The 17,371-nt window shown below is 45.0% G+C and overlaps 1 protein-coding gene across 4 annotated transcripts in view; it reads right to left on the reverse strand.

The window, feature by feature from the left end:
- The window catches only part of EML1 (EMAP like 1), a 275,754-nt gene extending 268,029 nt beyond the window's left edge, over positions 1-7,725 (reverse strand). For all 4 annotated transcript variants that reach the window (XM_079915005.1, XM_079915006.1, XM_079915003.1 and 1 more), the window contains exon 1: positions 7,180-7,725. In XM_079915005.1, the coding sequence (XP_079771131.1) occupies positions 7,180-7,387 (208 nt within the window). In that variant the 5' untranslated portion in view covers positions 7,388-7,725. The remainder of the gene's footprint in view (positions 1-7,179) is intronic.
- Between the last annotated feature and the right edge of the window lie 9,646 nt (positions 7,726-17,371).

The raw sequence follows: 17,371 nt of genomic DNA on the forward strand, positions 1-17,371 counted from the left end.
GCATTACAATACAGATTACAATCATCTTGGGCTGGAGGAAATTCCTCCTCAAAAAGAAAATGTAAAAGTAAGCAAAAAAGGGCTTAGCCTCAACATAAGAAAGGCCATATATGACAAACCCACAGCCAACATCATTCTCAATGGTGAAAAAATGAAACCATTTCCACTAAGATCAGGAACAAGACAAGGTTGTCCCCTCTCACCACTATTATTCAACATAGTTTTGGAAGTTTTAACCACAGCAATCAGAGAAGAAAAAGAAATAAAAGGAATCCAAATTGGAAAAGAAGAAGTAAAGCTGTCACTGTTTGCAGATGACATGATACTACACACAGAGAATCCTAAAGATGCTACCAGAAAACTACTAGGGCTAATCAATGAATTCGGTAAAGTAGCAGGATACAAAGTTAATGCATAGAAATCTCTTGCATACCTATACAATAATGATGAAAAATCTGAAGGAGATATTAAGGAAACACTCTCATTTACCACTGCAACAAAAAGAATAAAATACCTAGCCAAACAGAAACACCTAGGAATAAACCTACCTAAGGGGACAAAAGACCTGTATGCAGAAAACTATAAAACACTGATGAAAGAAATTAAAGGTGATACAAACAGACTGAGAGACATACCATGTGCTTGGATTGGAAGAATCAACATTGCTAAAATGACTATACTACCCAAAGCAATCTACAGATTCAATACAATCCCTATCAAACTACCATTGGCATTTTTCACAGAGCTAGAACAAAAAATTTTCCAATTTGTATGGAAACACAAAAGACCCCGAATAGCCAAAGCAATCTTGAAAAAGAAAAACGGAGCTGGAGGAATCAGGCTCGCTGACTTCAGACTATACTACAAAGCTACAGTAATCAAGACAGTACGGTACTGGCACAAAAACAGAAATATAGAGTGATGGAACAGGATAGAAAACTAAGAGATAAACCCACGCACATATGGTCACCTTATTTTTGATAAAAGAGGCAAAAATATACAATGGAGAAAAGACAGCCTCTTCAATAAGTGGTGCTGGGAAAACTGGACAGCTACATGTAAAAGAATGAAATTAGAACACTCCCTAACACCATATACAAAAATAAACTCAAAACGGATTAAGGACCTAAATGTAAGGCCAGACACTATAAAACTCTTAGAGGAAAACACAGGCAGAACACCCTATGACACAAATCACAGCAAGATCCTTTTTGACCCACCTCCTAGAGAAATGGAAATAAAACCAAAACTAAACAAATGGGACCTAATGAAACTTAAAAAATCTTTTGCACAGCAAAGGAAACCATAAACAAGACGAAAAGACAACCCTCAGAATGGGAGAAAATACTAGCAAACGAAGCAACCGACAAAGGATTAATCTCCAAAATTTACAAGCAGCTCATGCAGCTCAATAACAAAAAAACAAACAACCCAATCCAAAAATGGGCAGAAGACCTAAACAGACATTTCTCCAAAGAAGATACACAGATTGTCAACAAACACATGAAAGGATGCTCAACATCACTAATCATTAGAGAAATGCAAATCAAAACTACAATGAGGTATCACCTCACACCAGTCAGAATGGCCATCATCAAAAATTCTACAAACAGTAAATGCTGGAGAGGGTGTGGAGAAACGGGAACCCTCTTGCACTGTTGGTAGGAATGTAAATTGATACAGCCACTATGCAGAACAGTATGGAAGTTCCTTCAAAAACTAAAAAGAGAACTACCATACGACCCAGCAATTCCACTACTTGTCATATACCCTGAGAAAACCATAATTCAAAAAGAGTCATGGGACTTCCCTGGTGGTGCAGTGGTTAAGAATCCACCTGCCAATGCAGGGGACCCGGGTTCGATCCCTGGTCTGGGAAGATCCTACAGGCCGCAGAGCAACTAAGCCCGTGCACCACAACTACTGAGCCCACGTGCCACAACTACTGAAGCCCACGCTCCTAGAGTCCATGCTCCACAACAAGAGAAGCCACCGCAATGAGAAGCCCGCGCACCGCAATGAAGACCCAATGCAGCCAAACATTAATTAATTAATTAATTAATTTTTAAAACGTCATGTACCACAATTTCATTGCAGCTCTATTTACAATAGCCAGGACATGGAAGCAACCTAAGTGTCCATCGACAGATGAATGGATAAAGAAGATGTGGCACATATACACAATGGAATATTACTCAGCCATAAAAAGAAATGAAATTGAGTTATTTGTAGTGAGGTCGATGGACCTAGAGTCTGTCCTACAGAGCGAAGTAAGTCAGAAAGAGAAAAACAAATACTGTATGCTAGCACATATATATGGAATCTAAAAAAAAAAAAAAGTTCTGAAGAACCTAGGGGCAGGACAGGAATAAAGATGCAGACGTAGAGAATGGACTTGAGGACACGGGGAGGGGGAAGGGTAAGCTGGGATGAAGTGAGAGAGTGGCATGGAAATATATACACTACCAAATGTAAAACAGATAGCTAGTGGGAAGCAGCCACATAGCACAGGGTGATCAGCTCGGTGCTTTGCGACCACACAGAGGGGCGGGATAGGGAGGGTGGGAGGGAGACGCAAGAGGGAGGAGATATGGGGATATATGTATACGTATAGCTGATTCACTGTTATACAGCAGAAACTGACACACCATTGTAAAGCAACTATACTCCAATAAAGATGTTCAAAAAAAAGAAAAAGGGCTTAGCCACAGTACATGTAAAACAGACAAGAATTTTAGGTGAAAACCAGTAAGAGGTAACAATGTGAAGTGACAAGCAAAAGAGTTAACACGATCTTGGGCTGCATTATTAGAAGTATAGACTGAAGAACATGGGAGGTGAAGTGTCTGGCTCTACTTTGCTCTATTTAAAAACCATGCTTGGAATACAACATCCAGTAGTGTCAAATTTAAAAAGGCGTATAGAATAAAGAAAACAAACGTAGACCAGGAAAACCAGGACGATTAAGGGTCTAAAACTGTGTCTTGTGAGGAATTTTTTTCTTTTTTAATGGTAATGTTTAGCTGGAAGAAGACTTGAGAAAGAGCCATCATGACTGTCTTCAAACATGGGACAACCTAGCACATGGAAAACAGATTAAACCTATTTTCTCTGGACCCAAGGGACAGAACTGGGGCCAAACTTTGACTGCATTTAGGAACTGACAGTCTGAATTATACAAAGAAGGAATGGATGGCATGAGCGACAGTGAGTTTCCAGTCCCTTGGAACTGCTCGAACGTGGGTTGAATAACCTTTGGAGCATCCCCCCATGGAACAGAGATTTCAAGCTTTGGAGGGATGGGTGGATTGAATCAGTGGAGGGCAAGACAGGCGAGGAGGACCAAAGAGCACTGCCCTCTCCCCACTTCAGCTGGAGCTGCTCCCTGTTCATCTGCTTAACGTTTGGATTCCTGGGTGAGCTGTACTTTGAAGAAACAGTCAAAGGCTTAAGAAAGTAAACCATGAGATGAGATCACCTTTTTGGTCCCCTTGAACGCTGAGACTCTTATAACCTATGGCAACTAAGCAGGAGTGCGCATTGACTTGTTTTGATGATCTGTGACTGATGAGAGAATCAAAAGTGACTCACAGAAATGAAACAGCAACACTATGTTCTTCCCACCCACTTCCTTCCCTCTTTCATCCAGCTCCTTGACTCCCTATTCTTATATCAGCAAGGTATAACAAAAAGAGCTTGACATTTAGATTTCAAAAAATCCAGGTTGGTTCCTCAAAAATGTTAAACCCAGAGTTACCATATGCCCCAGCAATTCCACTCCTAGGTATTGACCAATGAGGAATGAAAACACCTGTTCACACAAAAACTTGGACATGAATGTTCCAAGTAGTATTATTCATGATTGTCAAAAAGTAGGAACAACCTAAATGCCTATCAACTGGTGAATGGATAAATAAAATGTGATCTATCCATACAGTGGAATGTTACTTGTCCATATAAAGGAATAAAGTACTGACACATGCTATAGCATGGATGAACCCTGAAACATTATGCTAAGTGAAAGAAGCCAGACACATAAGGCCAAATAGTATATGATTCCATTTATATTAAACATGCAGAATCTATAGAAACAGAAAGTAGGTTAGTAGTTACCAGGGGCTAGGGCAACAGGGAATACGTCCTTGTGGGTCCTGGGGTTTCTTTGGGGAGGTGATGAAAATGTTCTAAAATTAGATAATGTTGATGCTTGCTCAACTCTGTGAATATACTAAAAGCCACTTAACTGTACACTTTAAAAGGGTGAATTTTTATAGAATGTGAATTCTATGCCTCTATAGCTGTTATTAAAACAAAGAAATCACACTGGTATCCAAGCTTTACTAGCTGTGTGGCCTTATAAAGTCAGAAAAATCTCTTTGAGCGTCAGTTTCTTCCTACGTAAAAGAGGATGGTAATTCCACCTATGTCAAGGGAAGGCTCTGAAGAAAAAAATGGAATAAAGGATGGTCAGTATTTCCCAAACGACAAACTGTCTTACAAATGCCAGCTTTAGTCCACTTTCCAACTACTGTAGTTTTTCTTAGGGCAATAAAAGAAGTTTGTGATTTCTAGCTCACTTTACAGAGTTCTAAACAGTTTGAAGAAAAAACACAGCACACATTTTCTACTTAAATGAGAAGGCCAGTATCTAAAAGATGAGAATGGATAGTCTTTTCAGGAGGCTAGATACTGCCTACATTCACATTTAATATCCATTACAAATTAAGTAGGAGAGACAGTAAGGAAAAAAAGTATAAGGATAAAAGAGATTTCACTCATCACAACGTTTTTTCTTCCTTCCTTCTCATTTTTATTACTAACTTCTATCTTTATCTCACCAGGAGTACGTTAACTGTGACAGTCATACAAGTAAGAAGTATGGGTTGTATTTTCTGAAGCTAATACACAACTATGACTTTTTAGTTCCTGTCACTAGCAAAAGCATGGAGTGTACCCAACATATGAAAATTTATGAGTTCATCTATTACACTGCTGTAGTCCTGCCAATGTCATGTAAATCTCTAATTTAAAAAGAAAAAATTTTTTCTCAATGTAGCTAATAAAACATCCAAATGTTTAATTTAGCTCTTGGTGAAATGGTGTATCTGTGATCCACTGCTTTAATTGAATCATCATAGTCATTAACTGGATTGTATTCATTTATATTTTCACTTAATGGAAGCCTCTTAAAAATGAATAATTTCACATCAAAACATCTGCTGCCTGAGACATCACCAGTTAACACTCATTTCTGCCTGACAGGCTGCTCTTGCTTTAAACTTTATTCATAAGGTAACCCAAAAATAAACACAGAGCTGAGCTTTTTAAGAAAAGCAATTCAACAGTTGTGATTTGATTGTATTTTGAACTGATCCTATTGCTTGATTCTAGCTATTTTAAAGTCCTTTTTTTTCAAGGCTGGTTGGGGGAAGGATGGACTAGGACTTCGGGATAAGCAGATGCAAACTATTACATATAGAAGGGATAAATAACAAGGTCCTACTGTATAGCACACGGAACTCTATTCAGTACCCTGAGATAACCCATAATGGAAAAGAATATGAAAAATAATGTATATACTGTATAACGGAGTCACTCTGCTGTACAGCAGAATTTAACACAACGTGGTATTGATAAATCAACTATGCTTCAATAAATAAATAATAAAGTCATTTTTCTTTAAACTGTTAGCCATACAATATAAGAGCTGGTTTTTACTTTCTTCTAGACCCCGTTACCAGTAAAATTCCTTACCGATATCGCTAACCTAGCAATTAACAAGAAAAGGCAGAAGACCAACACATTCATGAATAGATGTGTAGGTCAACTTCATGACTGAACGGCTGTTTAGAAACAATATGACCAGCCCCAAACAACTGCTCCAATATGTGGAGAGTAAAACCGTTCCCATGACTCTAAACTATGTATTGTATAAAGGATTCCAGTGGCCAGGAGAGTACCAAATACATTCTGTCTGCCTTCAACTCTGAAATGTTGTTAAATGTGGAGAGAGAGCCAAAACTTTCTTCCTTTCCACTGAAGAGGGCATTACAAGTTAATGAAGGCTCACATGTGATTAATAGGACAATTATAAGCTGCCCAAGCTATCAGAATATACACTCTTCCGTGAAAAAGATGATAAATTTCACCAGAGATTAAAATATCATTACAGAGGATGAATCCACCCAGTGATCTTTATTGCCAAGGCTAATACCTCCAATTTGCAAACAGGTGTTGAATAACTAGAAAAATTCCCCTAAATCACAATTACAATTGCAAAATAAATTGCTCGAGTTGTCAAAGCATCTAGAATTCCAAGTTATTCCGACTGCACCATAAGCAAATTCCATAAAACACACATTTTTTTTTCTTTAACAAACTTTTGGGATCCTCTAATAAAGCAATAAATCCGACATATAAAAAACTGTATGGTTAACTTTTGTGCATGAATTATCACACATCATGTTCTGATAAACTAGGCAGTCTGCCGTGAAAATCTTTTTCAACCCTGCCAGGGAGATTAAAATCTTTCAAGCATGTAGGATTTTATATTTTTTTAAAGATGCCATATTGGTAGCTATTAATATTTCCTTCCTGTAAAAATAAATAAATAAATAAATAAATCTATCACCTCGTAAACAAAACAGTCGAAACACTTTTAAGCCTGGTTCACTTTGTCTGTCCATTTAAAAAGCTCTAGATTGCATGAAACTGTGATGATTTCATCAAAGTAGAACTGAATGGATCCTGAGGGTCCACCCGCGAGAAACACTGCGCACATCCTCGAAGGAGTGTTTCGTTATTAAGTGATTTGTTTTCCGAGTTCTTCATCCAGACATTTCCAAACAGATGTGAGTTTGGAAGCAGAAAGCAACACGTCCCCGGAGCCCCGGGGCGGCCGGGCCTCCCCGCGCGCTGCCCGGCCGGTGCGCTCGCGCGGGTCTCCTCGGGATCGGCCGCCCCGCGCGCACTGGCCGAAGCCGGAACGGGAGCCGGGCGGGGCGGGGCGGGGGCGCAGCGAGGCGCGGCCCGGGGCCCGCGGCCCAGCACAATGCGCCCGCGGCGGCGGGAACCGCGCGCCCCTCCGCAGCAACTTTGCACGGCCTCCCCGGCCGCCCGGCCTCGCCCCTCGGCCCGTTCCCGGCCGCGGCCCCCGCCCAGCCGGCCGCCGCCCCTCACCGTTGCAGAACTGGAGCAGCGAGGATGTGTCGTACAGGCTGCTGTAGCTCGAGAAGCCGTCCTCCATGCTGAGGCCGCCGGGCAGCGCCCGCTTCCCCGGCCCGGCCGCGCCGCCGCCGCTCACCCCCACACTGAGCCGCGCCGAGCCGCGGCCGGCGCTGGCGCTGGGGCCGGCCCTGCTGTGGCGGCGGCCGCTGCCGGTTACCATGGCAACCCCGGGCCCGCCGCCGCCGCCGCGCTAGCCCGGCGCCCGCTCTGCCCGCCAGGGGGCGGCCTCCGCGGGGGACGTGGCCGGGCGGGGACGGGACGGGGCGGGGACGCGGCCGGGCGGGGCTGCCGGGTCCCGGGAGCCCAGGGCGGCGCGCGGCCGGGGCCAGGATGCTGCGGGAGCGCCGCGGCCAGGCCCCGCCTCCCCGCTCGGTCGCTAGCGCCCCCCAGGAGGGCGGGACGCGGGGGGCGCGGGGACAAAGGAGAGGCGGAGACGTGGGAGCGGGCGCGCGGGGAGCGAGGTTGTCGACCCGGCCAGGGCAACCCCTCCTGCGGACGCCGGAGACCACGCTCCCCGGGGGCGCTATCACCGCGCCCGCGGGCGGCTCCGGGACCAAACATGGACAGCTCGCGAGCTCATTTCGGCTGTCTTTCCACGTCGCAGCAACTCCGCTTTTGGCCACGTCCTGCGAGGCTCGTCCCTCTTTCCGCACGTCTTCCGCCGCAGCATGGCCCTGCCTCGAGTGAGAATTAGCGCAGGGCTTGTAACTCCGCTCTTGGGCCGATAAAAGATGCGGTTCCCACTTCAAAATGAGGCCCTGGTAATGTCAGGCTGGAAAGGCTGCGGCCTTTAAAGGAGCTAAAACATCTGCTCTGTTCTCTCCCCCTCTGATCAGCCCCTGGGGTGCAGATTTGTCACATTACACACTTGTTAGCTTGTTACAGGACCCACGGAAATCTGTATTTACTCTATCTCAGAGAGACGAAGAGTTGGGACAAAATATCATAGTAGGAGATAAATGCACAAATCCACGGGTTTGTAACTTTTCCATTCCCTGAGGACACATGCCAGGTTAATGGTTTGAGTTTCAGTGCCCATGGCCTGAAGTAAAGATGCTGGCAAATAACAAATCAGGATGCAAGAGAGAAGAATATGAGTTTGGTGATCCTCTGGCTTTGTCCAAAACAGACCGCATAACATTTATGCTCCCGGTTACACAATAGTTATAATTCACTTACATGTAAAATTCTGAGTGGGTCCGAGTTGTAGGTGTTAATTCCTGTAGGTTGAACACAAGTAGGTGAAATGAGAACCGAGTAAAAAGTTACTATTAGGAAAACCTGGGGGCCTCACTGGGGTTCAGAGGCGGATAGAGGCCTGTCTTTGCAAAAGCAGAAGATGCTGTCAGGGATGGGACTCTGGTGGTGTGCCTGGTGTGTTTGGCACATGGGATAGCATGACTGGCATTAGATGCTGTGGGCAGAAGGAAGAGGTTGAAGCCCTTATCCAGGTCCCGGTCAGGGAAACCAAGCAGAGAAAACGAGAGGGATTGTTAATGGGAAAAGTACATGGGGAGGTGGGGGGCTCGCTCAAGGGCTGCAGGTGCTGTTGGTTTGACTGTGACCTGGTGTTTGAAGGGCAGCGTTAGTGATTGTGGAGGAGAGAAGGAGCAGGGCCTGCTGACAGGCCAAGGGCTGGCCGGACAAGAGCAGACAGCCTGTATATAGAAAGTGGGAAATGAGTGTGCAGAGAGAGAGAGGGGCACGGTAAGAGAGGTCCCGAGAGCCAGCAGAGGAGCCTGAGCCAGGCCTGGCAGCAGGCGGAGGGAGGCTGGCACGAGCAGTGTTAGAGATGAGTCTGAGTGTGAATCGGACCACAGGGGCCGTGCCCTGAAGCTGGAGCAGCCCAGGGTGTCTGCAGCGCTGCAGAAACCAGACACTCAGGGCCCAGACAGTCAGAGGGAAGAATGGCTGAGGGACCAGCCAGAGGGAAACTGCTCCAGGACGATACAGCTGGAGAGACAGAGAGGCCAAGCAAGCAAGGACAGCAAACCTCCTGTTAGAAATGCCCCATAGCAACGGGGGATGCAGACCAGCTGGCCAGTGAAAGAATGGGGATGTGGGAATTGTCAGCAGAGAGGCTGTACATGAACTGTAAAGGAAAGAATGGAAGGTCAGAAAGGAGCTGGGAAGACCCTTGGAAAGGGAGAAGGACATTCCGAAGGAGCTGTCAAAGAGGCAGGACGATCAGCCTAGCGGGTTGTCTCATTAAGCGAAGAGCACAGCAATTTGCAAGGAGGTGGGCTTTTTCACAGGTTTCTCTAGAGGACAGGTCAAAGAGGATGAGCCTGGGGAAAGGGCTTGGGTCTGGTGGCAGAGGGCTCCCAGGTAACTTGGAGCATCTTGGTGAAGCAGTGGGGACCGGAGCCAGGCTGCTGGACGTCAAAAGGAGAGCACATGGGGACTTCCCTGGTGGTCCGGTGCTTAAGACTCCGCACTTCCACTGCAGGTGGCATGGGTTCGATCCCTGATCGGGGAACTAAGGTCCTGAATGCCACGTGGCGTGGCCAAAAAAAAAAAAAAAAGAGGAGAGCACATGTAGGTGCACATTTCAGAACTTTGACAGGGAGAGGAGATAGGTGCCAAATATAGAGCGCAGAGGTGGCAGAGCGTCACATGAAGCCTCTACCCCCGCCCAGTACGGGTTGACCCTCTGCATCCCGAAAGCAAGAGGCGGGTACTGTGCAGGAGGGCTTTTGAGCACACGTACACATTTGAACTTGGCCCTTCTCTCTTTTCTCATTTCCCATCTTTCCTCCCCTCTAGTCCGATCTTTCTGCTATCGCTGCTCTACTCTGTGGTTTTATATGTCAGGATATTTTGGATAATTGGTAATAAAAAATTGATATGTGGCATTCTCAAACTTGGAAATGAAGTGATAATCATGAATAAATGATCAAAAGATGATTCTCTTTAAGAACGTTAGCATTCCTGATCTATAATGTTAAAGGTATGATATTTGGTGGCCCCAACAAAGGAAGGTTGGGGAATAAAGAAAATTCAGAAGTGGGACGAAGAAGAATTGAGCTGGAGATTTTCTTAGAGGATTTTACTTCCACCAGAGCAAAGTTACAAATAACAATAAGAACACAGTCCACTGCTTTTGAGATGATAAAGATCATCATTACACTCTTAACCTAGAGTATTAAACAGCTCTGTTTTTCCCCACAGTGATAAAAGCCTTACTCTAAAAGGGGCAAATTTTAGTGTAATTACGAGGATATGCATGTTAAGTCAATTAGGTATAATCTACACAGCATTTTTAAAAGACTTATGGAGAAAGTTCAAGGAAAATCTCTGAAAACCTAATTAATAATGTGAGATTTTGTGCCCAAACATTTTAACAGACTGTTATTCCACGTCATTTTGAGATAATTTATGGCCTGAGTCCAAAACATGTTGTTGTCATAAATGATGTATGCTCTCTAGGACAATATAACCATAGCTTTCAGTGGCATTAATAGCAGCATTTGTACAACATGTGAAAAAGAAAGGAAAATGGGAGCTCTGTAGCCATTATTCATGGAGAAGTAATAAAAAAATACCCAGAAATGTAAAGCCTTGTGCATCTATAGTTTAATTCAACATTCCTCCAAAAATAGTTCTACAGGACTAGGAACCATGCAGAGGCTGGGGATAGATCACACAAAACACAGTGTCTTCCAAACTGCAGGTGTCATGAAGTTAAAGAGTCACATCAGGGACTTCCCTGGTGGCACAGTGGTTAAGAATCCGCCTGCCAATGGAGGGGACACAGGTTCAAGCCCCAGCCCGGGAAGATAACCACATGCCACAGAGCAACTAAGCCTTGCGCCACAACTACTGAGCCCGTGAGCCACAACTACTGAAGCCCACACGCCTAGAGCCCGTGCTCCGCAACAAGAGAAGCCACTGCTCACCACAACTAGAGAAAGCCCGCGCGCAGCAACGAAGACCCAACGCAGCCAAAAATTAAAATAATAAAATAAATTTAAAAAAAAAGTCATTCAGCACTTTAAAAAATGAAACAGAATCAACTATACTTTAATTTTTGTAAAAAAGAAACAGAAAAGTCCATTCTGGGTATATACCCAAAGAAATTGAAAGCAGGGTCTCGAAGAGATGTTTGTACACCCCTGTTTATAGAAGCATTATTCACAATAGCCAAAATGTGGAAACAACCCATTTTCCACCGATGGATGAATGGAGAAACAAAATGGGATCTATCCGTACAACGGAATACTATTCAGTCTTAAAAGAAAGGAAATTCTGACACTTGCTACCACATGGATGAACCTTGAGGATATTATGCTGAGTGAAATAAACCAGTCATAAGAAGACAAATGCGGCATGATTCCACTTATATGAGGTCCCTAGAGGAGTCACATTCATACAGACAGACAGTAGAATGGCGGCTGCCAGGGGCTGAGGGGGCGGGGGGTAGTTAGTGTTTAACGGAGACTGCATTTCCAGTTAGGATGATGAAGAAGTTCAGGAGATGCATGGTGGTGATGGCTGTCCAACAGCGTGAATGTACTTGATGCCACTGGACGGTATACACTGCAAAGTGGTAAAAACGGCAAATTTTATGTTGTATGTATTTTACTACAAGAAAAAATAGATGAAATAGGAAATATCAAGGTACATTGAACATAGTAAGAACAAGCATTTTTACCTGAAGTATTGATCTTTCCTTGAAATGTCTGTATGTGTGCTGAGTTGGGATGTAAAATGTATTTCTCCCTGTAGGCGACATATAACAATCGTACAAATAAATACATCATTACCAATTGTGCTAAGTGTTATGAAACAAAACCAGAGGAAGGGTTTCAGATTATTGTGGAGGGTCTGAACTGGACTGAGGCATGAAAGGAGGGCACAAAGCAGCAGTGGGCAAAGAACCAGTGGACGTTGCTTCAGGCCAATAAGGCTCATCTGGGGAGCTGAGATTACCGCGGTGGGAGACGGGGTGGCCTGCTCACAGGGGGTTCTGATTTTATTCTAAGAGCAGAGAAGTTGCCTCTCAGTTAGTGTTTTCGGTTAACTTGTGCCCCCTCCTGCCAACTTCATATGTTGAAGTACTAACTCCTGGTACTTCAGAATGTGACCTTATTTGGAGACGGGGTCTTTACAGAGGTAATCAAGTTAAAATGCACTCATTAGGGTGGGCCCTAATCCAATATGACTGGTGTCCTTATAAGAAGAGGAAATTAGGACATAGACACACACAAAGGAAAGACCATGTGAAGACACAGGGAGCAGATGGCTGGCTGTCTCCAAGCTAAGGAGAGAGGCTTGAAATCCATCCTTCCCTCCCAGCCCTTGCCCACACCTTGATTTGGGGCTTCTAGCCTCCAGAACCATGAAACAATAAATTTCCGTTGTTTAAGCCTCCTGGTGTGTGGTACTTCATTACAGCAGCCCTGACGGACTAATACAGTTAGTACAGAATCTCGAAGTCAAGAATTGGATATTCCAGAGATTCAGGACACCATTCATCACTGACACTAAATTATAAAATATAAAATACACTTTCTCATGATAAGACTGTTACTCCATAAAATGAGAGCTAATCACAGATTCTTGACATCAATAAAGAATATTAAACTCCTTTGTCCCCAGCTTGCCTGCTGACGCAGCAGTATTTCTCTGCAACATCCCTGACAAACGGTCACTCGGCTCATTTCAAAGTTGAAGAGCTTGAATTATTAAAAAGATTGTTGGTTATTTTTATCCCAAACCGCCCTTCCCAAAGCATCCTTCATTGATCCCGCTTTTGTCTGGTCAGTTTAATCTCCCTCTGTCCTGATGCAGACTGCTGTCTGTCCTGAAAGGGTGCTCTAATAGCCTGTGTCCCAGTTTCCCCACCTCTGCTTTGTTACTCCAGGGTTAACTTGCCCAAAGAGGGGTTAACGACATCATTTCATTCTCTGAGGCCTGCCACATTAAATGCACACATCTTGGTGTGGACTTCCAGTCTGTCTGTGTTCCTGCCACAAAGGCTGTCTTTGGCATCCGACACGCTCCTGCCACACCACATACACGGCAACCCCATCCACGACTCTCATACGTGCCACGCACGTGAGTGCTCCGGACCTCTGCCCACACCGTTTCCCAGTGCTGAGTGCCCACCTCCCTGCCTGCCAGCGGAGAAGCTGCCTCATCTGGGAGGGCTTGAAGAGCCCCCTACACCCCCCTCACATCTACTGGTACCCGACTGCATCCCTTACATCAATCAGCCTTGTCTCGTAGGAACGTGTGTGTGTGTGTGTGTGTGTGTGTGAGACCTGAGTGGCAGTTCCCTTAAATAACTTGGAGATTATGATTCTATTGATACAACGGAACTCTGTATTGATTTTTTTTTTTTTTTTTTGAGCAGCCAGGCTATATGTTGTTGGTTCATATTGAACTTCTGGTCAATTATAAACCTATCAGTCTTTTTCAAATGCATTACTGTTGGGTCGTCTCCAACCTGTACTGAGCTAATTGATTTTTAAAAAAATTTTTAATCTAAAGATAAGATTTATCTTGACCCCTGTAAAACGTCATTTGATTTGGTTCAATCCATCCTTTTAACGAACCAAAATCTTTTAAACTCTTGAGTCTGGTATATAACACATCAGCATTGTGACAGCAGCGAATGTGCTGTAATAAACCCCTTAATGTCTTATTCACCCTTGTAGTTGGTAAACACATTAGAAGCACAGGGTGGGGCTGGCGGAGGCGTGGAGCTCTCACATCGGCCACACCTCACCAGCTGCATCTCCACTGATCTTTTTATAAGTACTCTGGATGTGTCTGTCCAACTAAATATCAAGTCACCCAATTGTCTGTTGGCCCAGACTATTTTTCTCTGTACTTTCCACAGGGTTTTGGGAAGGCTCTTTACCAACGCTTTGTACATCCTGCCTGGTAACCCCGTGAAAAGAGGGAATAAGTTTGGTTTGCCACTTCGTAACAACATTTCCTTCCAAGTGAGTTTACACCAGCTCTTCAAAAATCTGTTAAAATTTTTGCTCAGAACCAATATTAATATCAAATTTATTATCTGTATTTTCCAGAACCCAACTTATTCTGCTTTTTGGAAAATTATGACATTTTTCCCTTCCCAGTTTTCTGCGACTCCCATCTGGCCAAATCCGAGAAAGTTTGTGGAGGCCTAGAGACTGGATTCACAGTCACTAAGCACCACCCGCCTGCCCCCATCTCTCACCTATCTTGGGCTCTTGACAATTTCTCCTAAGGGACATTTCTTCAACTCTTCCCAGTTTAAAGATTATTCTCCTTATTGGAGGAAAAGAAACCCGCAAAGTCCGAGATACGCAGCCTGGCTTTCAGAGTCCTTCGAGGCCCCCATTCTCTGCCTCAGTCAATCCATTCTGCTTTTTTCTTTTTCTTTTTTTTTTTTTTTTTTGGCTGTACCGCATGGCTTGTGGTATCTTAATTCCTTGACCAGGGATGGAACCTGGGCCGTCCGCAGTGAAAGCGCAGAGTCCTAACCACTAGGCTGTCAGGGAAGTCCCTCATTTTGCTTTTCATTCCCCAAACACCCTGCAGTTATCTGCCCCTGGGGCTTCACTTGCATGATTTCCTGGAAATATCCTTCCGCTCCTCTGTGGGCTCAGCTCTTAAGCTACTCCCGCTCTGTCCAGCCAGAGTCCCTGCCCCCTCCACCGCGGATGGCTGTCGGTACCGTTCCTCTGTGCTAAACCAACCTGCTTTTTGAAGCTCTGTAGAAGCTGGGGGCTCCGTGGGGGCAGGGCTGCGGCTCTTCGCTCTGTATTCACTCGCCCTCCCGCAGCAGCCAACACGTGTCCTCCTAGCGCTCTCCCGGGCCTCGCACCAGGCTGGGAGCCTCATCCCCGCATATGGAGGCAGATCTTGCAACTCGTCTCACAAAGGTGAACCCAGCTCTCTGACTACCTGTGCAGTGCTGGTCCCGGATGGGCTGGGGTGGGCAAGAGGCACCGGACCAGAAACAGCGCTCTGTGTAATAAACACAGCCTTATCAACTTCATTATCCTATCACAAAAATGTCGACACTGCAGAAGCATGAACTTCTGAGCCTCCCACAGATAATCTGCTAATAGTCCAAATGGATATGAAAACTCCTTGCTATCTAAGAAACCCATGGGGTTTTTTCCCTCAGTAAGTTAGCCAATCAAAAGCATGCTTGGGCTTCCCTGGTGGCGCAGTGGTTGAGAGTCCGCCTGCCGATGCAGGGGACCCGGGTTCGTGCCCCGGTCTGGAAAGATCCCACATGCCGCAGAGCGGCTGGGCCCGTGAGCCATGGCCGCTGAGCCTGCGCGTCTGGAGCCTGTGCTCCGCAACGGAAAAGCATTCTTAATGATTTGCGTTGATCAAAAAAATTTACATATTTTGCAGTGTCTGAAGTGCAGTGGAAAATTAAAAGCAATATTGGTTGGTTTTCTCTCTCTTTTTAATCCTTTTATTTGTTTATTATTTTTTTGACCGTGCCGCACAGCTTGCGGGATCTTAGTTCCCCGACCAGGGACTGAACCCAGGCCGCAGGTAGTGAGAGCTCAGAATCCTAACCACTGGACCACCAGGGAATTCCTGGTTTTCTCTTTTCAGAATGGCATTCCATTGAGGAAACTCAGTGTTAAAAGCGTCCCTTATCCATACAGTAATGCCAGTACTGCAGTGGATGGCAAACGAAATTTCCGTTGTGGCGTCTCCACCGAAAAATGTCATTTTCAGGAATTTTTGTTCATTTGCTCCATTGTGTCACCTGTGAGGTTTTATGGCAGTTCTCGGCATACCACCGACTGATCACAGAGTAAATATTCTAATATTAGGTCAACTACTCATCCCAGTGTGCTGGGGCAGCCGTGTTTATGCTTGTGTCCTGGCATAATAACCCCCCATTGACCCTGAAGTATTCTAGTTTGGATGACAGATTATTATATAGTCATCCTAGCTAATGTGGAAAGATGTGGACTATACCCATATCATGCATTGAAAAAAATTATTGAGGTTCATACGGTTATATTTACCATGCCACCCTCAGCTTCCTCACAGCAGCAAAACTGCAAGAAATAAAAACAAGTTGCCGGAAATCTGAATTACCTATCAGGAAAGTCAAGTAAAAGGCCCGCTCCTGAGGTTTGCCTGGTCCCTTCCTACCACCCCCATCAGAGCCCTTTTCATCCCAGTGGCTGAGACACATAATGCTTACTTGTAATTAACAAAACATCCTGGAAGCCTTGCTCATATATTTGCCTATGGTCTGCAGACTCTAGTTATCACATTGATTAAGGCAAAGGTTTAAAGGGTCTTCTGAGCAGGGATCACTGGTAAGATGCTTTTCCATCTCCCCCCGTCATGGGCTTGTTCACTGTATTTTTTTTTAATTGAAGTATAGTTGATTTACAGTGTTGTGTTAGTTTCTGGTGTACAGCAAAGTGATTCTGTTTCATATATATATATATATATATATATTCTTTTTCAGATTCTTTTCCATTATAGTTTATTACAAGATATGGAATATAGCTCCCTGTGTGTTCTTCATCACAGATGGTTGCTGGGTGCTGACTATTGACTCACTTGTTTGCACACACTCAGTGCCCACTCTGTGCTGGGAGCAAGGGACACAAACGGGACTAGAGCAACACCTGTCCCCTGAGGGTCTCATCGTCCAGGAGGGGAGTAAACACCATAGGAACACACAGGAGGGGACCAAGGCACCCAGGAGCTCACTGGGGGAGAGTGCCAGTGCTGTCCATGCATCAGTCACCTTCCGTGCCATAGGCCTGTGGGGAAGGTAGTACTGCCTCAATTTTATGTGTAGGGAAACTCCCTTGTGTGCAGAGGGGCAGGTGCCTGGCCTAAGGTCACCTTGCTGGTGAGAGGTAGAGCAGGATTTAAATCTGATCCTGTCAGGTCCCAAACCTTGCTTTTCTGCCCTGAACTACCACCTCAGCAGCTGAGGATGGGATAAGAGAGCCTGGGGGAAGGACGGAAGATTTACCCAAGAATAAAAACTGACAGCCTGGTTGGGGACAAGAAAGAGGAACACCCCAAGATAGGGTACGGCCATGGACCTCATTCTGTGGGGTGCAGACCCCAGGTCCAACTTACCAACAGTACGTGTGAAGAAAGTATTTGCTCCTTGGGCTTGAGATAAATGAAGGCATGAGGATTA

This window comes from Stenella coeruleoalba (assembly GCF_951394435.1).
Source record: "Stenella coeruleoalba genome assembly, chromosome: 2".
Taxonomy (NCBI): domain Eukaryota; kingdom Metazoa; phylum Chordata; class Mammalia; order Artiodactyla; family Delphinidae; genus Stenella; species Stenella coeruleoalba.